The following is a 7,442-nucleotide window of genomic DNA, read 5'->3' as shown; positions in this document are numbered from 1 at the left end:
TCATGGTGGGATTTCTACACAATTCTACACATCCTTAGATTCTAGGGAGGTTGAGAATACCACCTTAATTACCTTTCCATTGAAGATCAATTGAATGGTCGAATGCTCCAATTCTTCATAGCAAATTAGTAAGTTAGCAAAAATGAGTGAAATTAGCAAGGGGTTAGTGTGAAATTAAAGTGTGTAAACACACAATTGGCAAGATACGGTGACACATTAGGGAATTATGAACACTTTGCTTCATGCACACACATCCAAAATCCACAAAAACATAAACACACAAGTGAAATTTATAGTAGTGAAATTAGTGAGGAAACCCATTCGATTATGCCACAATTACACTAGCGTAGGCCATCGTCCTCGGCAACGGCGCCAAATGTTGGGGGTCCCATAGTTGCATAGCTCCAACAACCAACAAAATTATCAATAGGGAGGATGAGCTACCCGGCTAGGGCATGGAAACACTCACACGGTTAGTGAGCTAATCGTGGCAACACAAATGGTTAACTCTACGAGGTGAGCTTCTCGGCCTATGGAGGAGCTAAGCCACAATGAAGGGCAATCTCCACATCCACTTCTCTTCACCTCTAATCAACCCAATCACACACACTAACGATAGCAAGACTCACACAACACTAATCCTATCATGCAATACACTAATCGCAAGCACACACACATAGATCTATCGAGCACCACACTCCAATCAAACCTACATGTACACACAAGCAAAGGAGGTCAATCACATAAGATTAGAGAGGGATTAACCACTAATTAGTTAAGATCTAGTTAATCTAAGCATTATAGGCAATCATAAGAAGCATGAGAGAGGCATAGTGAAAGAGAATGAATTATTAATTAGTGCTAACCAAGTCTCATGAGCAAGAAGAAGCTCAAGGACTCCATAGCCACACACCTCAAGAGCTCTCACCAAAGAGTGCTCTCAACAAATGAGCTTGAGAACCCTAATTTCTATTACACACTACCTTATATACCTAGGGTAAAAATATGCAATGTCCGAGCGCCCAAGGCCTTAGGACTCCACCACTTACTGAATCTGCTACCTAGGCACAGTAACTGACCTGTTCTTTACAGCTTGGAACTCCCATTGAACCCATAACACATTACAATATTACAATGGCTTGAAATGAATCGGGAATTTACAATACGTGACCATTTTGGGAAAAAGTGAAAAATGTGTAACTCCAATCTTTACTGCTTCTTCGTATTCATCCTTGATGTGCATCCGTATGTCTTCGGTCTTTAGTAGCTTCTGTTAACTGGCGTTGACTTAGTTAACAATCACCTTGATGCAGGAACAAGGAAGTCACCAATGAAGAAAAGCAGACACAAATGGTAGACAAAACCAACCTTGACAGGGTTACATATCTTGTCCTTGATGAGGCAGATCGAATGCTGAACATGGGTTTGGACCCTCAAATCATAAAAATTATCTCCCTGATTCGGCCTGACAGACAGACTTTGCATTGAAGTGAACCTTGGCCTGAAGAAGTTGAAGGTTTAGCCATACAAATTCTACAGAATCCTCACAAAGTTGTCATTGGCTCACAAGATCTGAAAGCCAATCACTCAATTCTATAGATTGTAGAAGTTGTTTCTGCAAATCACAAATACTCAGAATTGACAGATTTGCTGGAGCAAGTGATGGATGGAGCTTTCTCTATCCATGATAATAAGAGTCAAGATGAACCAGATTGGATTCTTTTTTAATTTAGATCTGGCAATAGACGTACGATGATAGAAACAGATGCTTCATCTAAGCATGGTATGAAGGACATGAAGTTCGTCATCAATTATGATTTTCATGTGAACACTATGTACTTTGGATTGGATAAACATTACAAGCTCATGCAAAGGCTACAGCCTATACTTTCTTCACGACAACAAAACGACAACCGAGACCACTTCGATATCAGCAACCAGGTCATGTCAGGGACGGCATGATCATGGAGTGGAGGAGTGTTGACAACTCGGTCAACAACACGGCTTAACTCAACAAAGCCTTATTCTCTGAGAGTTATGGAATGCTGCGGATTATGGTCATAAACATCATTTGTAATAAGTAAGTAGTCTAGCTACAGAAGCCAGGGTGCAATGGCACTTCCAGATTGTAAATACAAAGCCATTTGACCCCTCAAACTATATTTTTGGTTAACCTAAGGTGACCTTAGTATATAAGGTACCTAGGTCATTTTTGTAAAGGACAAAACTTTTATTATAATAATAAGTTTGAAGCTACCGTCGACTGTGTGTAATAGAGGAAGAGAGAGAGCGTGAGCTTCGTCTTGGCGCTACTCCCCGCTCATTCATCACATTGTAGATCCGATTGCACCATTGCGCTAGCCTCGGCAAGAGCTATGCGACAACGACAAGCATTCCTCGCGGAACGGAGCATACGCGCTCGTGCATCTACGAGCTATTAATTTGTGGCTGTAAGTATATCAAATGATGTTTGTTTTCTGCGTGCAAGTAGTCATTAGAATCATGGCAACATAAGCTATGCATAGGTACTCATAGATTTCAGTTTCGGACACTTTCAGAATTTTGCTCTGTCTTCATACGCATTTTTTGTAGATTGGTCTAGAGCTAGGATTTTGGGTGTAGAGGCTTAGGGATAGGTGATCCTAGTGAGGGGATGGTGTTTCTTGAGTTTCGTACGATTCTGGTATGATTTGGTGAGTTTCCCTTCGTTGTGTGTATGTGGCTAGGTGGTGTAGTTGAGAGTAGTGAGACTCTAGATTGTGGTTTAGTTGGCCTTCCAGAGTGTTGTATGTGTAGGATGCATGGTCTCAGCCTGACAAGCTAACAAGATTTCCTATGTGTGCCTATCATGTCATTTGTGTCCTCGATTGACATTATGTTGATCTAGGTTGTGTTGCATGCACTTTATGGGTGGTGTGATTCGCTCCCGTAACAGTCCCCAATATATGGCAAGTGGAAAAAGGAACAAACATGACTGCTTCAGAGTTGCTAGAATTGGAGACATGAGGCTTCACAATAAAGAAAAATGCAGTTAAGTAAACCAAGACTATCAATTCAAGCCGCCAAGAGAATTGAATCGGAAATAACCATGGAAGGCCGAATTGTGCAGCACACTGTCGTGAAGACGAGCATGCATGAAACATTCATGGTGGAAACATCTTCTTCACAAGTGTGGGGTGAGAGGTATGAAGTTCATATTGTAAGTAGCCCGATGTGTACATGTGGGGACTTCGCAGAACGAGTGGCACAAAGCAAACCCTACATGGCATGCAAGCATATTTAGTTCATCTTCCTTCACTACTTTGGTTTGGATTCAAACCACAATATGTTTATACATCAAAGCAAGCTAACAAATGAGAATATACTCCGTGTGTTCAGCTCTCATCATACGACATAAAAAAGAAGTGGAATTCAATTGTATCAATAACATCTCCTATTCCTTATATGTAATTGTATTACTCGATCTGTAACTGCTATTTTGATATTATAATTCTTTTTGGAAATTTAGTACATGATGGTGGCTTGTGTCTTTTTGTTCTTCTCTTTTGTCAGGAGCATAATTTTTTCAAACGCACATATTTGTTTGAAGGTTCTATTGGAATCTGAAATAACAAAAAAAAGCTCCCTCCAAAAAGCTCTTTGCAATGAAGACGTGGAGAGCTTTTTTTTTGCAAACACTCCTTCAGTGAAAAGTTTAGAAAAAGCTTCCTCAAAATCTCTCTCAAAAAGCTCCCTCCATTCCCACCCCCAATTTCAAGTTCTATTTGTTTTTCTGCCTCTAAATTCTCATTTGCAAAATATTTCTCTGTTGTGCAAAGCAAAGTACTTTGACAGACTTACCGCAAAGCAAGGCTTCTATTCCGAGCCAAAGTACTATCCATTGATTTAAGATCAAGGATAATGGCACATAGGTTTATAAAATTGATAATAATAGGATATAAGCTCACAATTATATTTGGCGATGATGAACTCTGATGTATCCATGCTAGTACACATCGTGAAAGGTACGCATGGCATCGGCTCACATTGTTGACACCATCATTGAATCCAAGGGCTTATCACTTTATTTTTCTAATTTGCATGCCATGCATGTGAGTATGGTGGGATTCATTCCATTGAATCATTGTTTACGCTTCCTCTATACCATCAGCTACTCTATTCAAAAAGAACTGAGACCGGTAGATTGGCTTGTGACTATTGTATGTGTCTACAACATCAACCACTTTACATATTCATTGGCTTTGCAACCACTATGCATGATGTTTTTTGCAGATAGCAAGTAGGCATGGCCTTGCTATCCAACAAGTAATTCATGGAAAGACACAAATAGACTAGGAGAGTATCCCAGTATAGCAGGTATTCTCTTATTTGAACACCCAATAAAATTTAGTATGACTATCTTCTTTGGGATGTTCGACAGCTATCTCTTCTATTCATAGCGAGATAAGATTATTTCAAGATCCAATTGTGAATAAGATTCCAACTTGAGAAGATCTGTTGCTTAATTGCAACACTGATTGTGTCTCTAAGAGTGGTAATTTTAGGGGTATGACCCATGTATTACACAATCACAACATAGGCATTGAGGATCACGATTTGATCTCATCCCAGTTGTACTTTACGTGCACAATCTGCCAAGGGATAGGGGACAAGTCAAAGTTCGGTAGACTGTGTTGGTCACTGTTGGCTGTTAGTTTCAGCAGTTTTCATGCAGAATTTAAGCAAGGGGTTTGAAATTGCACAATCTAACCAAGGAGTTTGGATTGCCAAGGCACTCAGGGTTATCAATTCAATATTGCTTATTGTTCAGTAATCTCTAATTTGGTGTTTCATAGGTTATAGACATACAAGGTCTTTTCAGGCATGATTTTTTGTCATATGCACTTGACTATGGGTTAAAAAACGCTATGTTCAAACTCCAGGTACACATTGGATGTATAAGCTCAAATGCTTTCATCTATTTCGCTCTTCAAAGACATGACAAGGTCATGTAGGACCACAAAATGTTTTGATCGTAGTGTCATTGATATATGTTTCTGTGTTATGCAGTTATGTTTGTACATGGTAGGGTTTCGTTTACTGATGAAGAATGATAGTAAGTCAATGACTTAATTTTTTACGATGGGTTATGTCAGCATGCTACTTTCATGGAAAGTGAGAAGAGATATTCTTTTAGACATCTCTTAGTAGTTGTGGTAACACGTTTATCACACTCTAGTGAGTTATAATTAGAGTTTACACAATATGTTGGTATAAGCCGGTTTCACAAAACGGTTGCAAAGGGACAACAATGTGAAAAATCAAAATGTTCTTCTTGATTTCATTGAATCTCCTTCTGAATCGTGTTCTGGTCAAATGGACAGCTAGATCCATGAAGGATGCCAGTGTGAAAAACGCTAGTGTCCTTATGAGGATATCACCACTTTTATTTTTGAGGACGAACACATTTCTCCAAGGGGGGAGTAATGTTATGCATAAGGTACGACCGACAGGCCATGATGGACATGCAGTAAAGGGGGTTCTATAATAGCATGGCTAAGGGCTATATAGGGCATGGTTGGGTGGTTATTTGCATGTGTCACTCTCCTCTGTCTTAGACTGCCTTGAGGACTAGGGATAAGGAATCTTCAAATATGCACTTGCGTGCACTTGAGAGTGTACTCTCTCTCTCTCTCTCTCTCTCTCTCTCTCTCTCTCTCTCTCTCTCTCTCTCTCTCTCTCTCTCTCTCTCTCTCTCTCTCTTTCTCTGGCTTAATCTGTGCCCGAGCTTCCCGAGCTTCCTCCGTAGTTAACTATGTGTGAACCTTGCAAAGAGTGCACTGCATTATAGTGATGTGAATTGGTCATAAACTCGAAATGAACTTAGTATGTCAAACTAGTATGTCGTACACATTTTAAAAAAAACGCTTAATAAGCCGAATCATAGGAGATGCCTTTATTGGAAGGAGGCGTTGCTGCAGGTAGCGGGAACATCCAAGAAAACACATGTGTGAAAGAGGGAGTTGGGGGGCGGGGGGGGGGGGGGGGGCATATGTATTGGAGCAAGAGGAACAGGGCAGGTCACGGCTGGGAAGGCCACATCATCTGTTTTTTTTTTTTAATTATTTAGAGATGCGCAAGTCACATAGGGTACTTGCCCGGTTGGTTTACAGCAGCTCTAGTACATACCGAACTAAGATCTTTCTGCGATCGAGTCTTATGACAATGCTCCCTTCTTTTATTGGAGGAGAATACCATCATGGAAATAGAAGAGATGGTGCTCGAGAGCAGATGGAATATTCCTAATGATTGAATACTATTTAATATAATGCTACCGTATCCCTTGTATAACAAAATGCATGCACAAACATAGTTATAAAACATTTGCCTCATAATTTTCTCCCAAATGAATCGAACGATCCACAATCAATAACGAGGTGGCATCGTAGATTTCCTCGAAAAAAAGAAGTGCCAAATAGTGACGTGGCTGGCAGGAGGCATCTGCATCTGTCTGCGGAGTAGTGATGCAGGGCAGCGTAGTAGGTTTTTGAGCACCGTGCGTTGAGGAGGGATAAGGAATCTTCAAGTATGCAACAGCCTGCACCCGGCAGTGTAACGTCGCTGCTTGGCGCGCAGTCTCTCTCTCTCTCTCTCTCTCTCTCTCTCTCTCTCCTCTGATCTCTCTCTCCTCCTGTGTGTGCGCGCGCGCCGAGGTTTGACAGCGCATATGGCCATAGTTATTATCTCCAGCCTGGATCGACCAAGGCGCCCAATCTGCCTGCATGCACGATATCTTCTCTACACACGCATTTCTGCAAGCACGACCAAGCTCATGGATAAGATGGTAGATGCGACATGCTCATCCTCTGTATTTTGCAGCGTTGGTCTTGATTAAGAGGATACTATACGAGGTCAAGGGTGGGGTTTGCAAGCATCTCTCTCTCTCTCTCTCTCTCTCTCTCTCTCTCTCTCTCTGCAGTTTTTATTTCCGCGTCAGTTAATCTTCACAGAGGGTAGTAGTTAGGCAGTGGTCTCACGGACCTAGGGTGTCTTACCATGGTCGCACTTGCAATAGTTATATGTCTTTTATCTAACTACGCAAGTCTTCTTGTAACTTTGCCAATTTTGGCATAGTTGCACCACTTACATATTGCTGATAACTAGTGCATTGTACGTGTGACCACATCCTTCTTGTTCATGTAGTGGAAAGGGCGAGAAGTTATTGTAGGGAATGGGGAGAAAAGACGCCGCTACGTCTGTTGACCAACATCTCGCGAAGGAGGAGATACTAGCTGGTGATGGTGGTGGTGGTAATCACAAGAAGTTTTGGACAAATTCTCACAATAATTCCCACATTGTGACTTTCCTCAACATCATGAGCTTATGCTCGAGAGACATCATGTACCTAGCTAGGTACGATTGGGGGCAGGGGACCGTCGGCCCGGTGGGGGGGTCGGGGGTCC

The 7,442-nt window shown here is 41.4% G+C and overlaps 1 protein-coding gene across 5 annotated transcripts in view; it reads left to right on the top strand.

The window, feature by feature from the left end:
• Positions 1–6,063: 6,063 nt before the first annotated feature.
• Positions 6,064–7,442, top strand: part of LOC147456082 (aluminum-activated malate transporter 14-like) — a 39,756-nt gene continuing 38,377 nt past the window's right edge. The window contains exons 1-2 of one of the 5 annotated variants that reach the window (XM_086515397.1): positions 6,064–6,897; positions 7,183–7,289. In XM_086515397.1, coding sequence (XP_086371523.1) covers positions 7,211–7,289 — 79 coding nt within the window. In that variant the 5' untranslated portion in view covers positions 6,064–6,897; positions 7,183–7,210. Of the gene's footprint in view, positions 7,290–7,442 lie in introns of all 5 variants that reach the window. The other 4 variants (XM_086515398.1, XM_086515396.1, XM_086515399.1 and 1 more) reach the window with 4 other exon arrangements.

The sequence above is a fragment of the Adiantum capillus-veneris genome, chromosome 6 (assembly GCF_014529385.1).
Source record: "Adiantum capillus-veneris isolate H3 chromosome 6, ASM1452938v2, whole genome shotgun sequence".
Taxonomy (NCBI): domain Eukaryota; kingdom Viridiplantae; phylum Streptophyta; class Polypodiopsida; order Polypodiales; family Pteridaceae; genus Adiantum; species Adiantum capillus-veneris.
The sequence above is the reverse complement of the archived record's forward strand: the minus strand, read 5'-3'. Positions and strand labels throughout refer to the sequence as shown.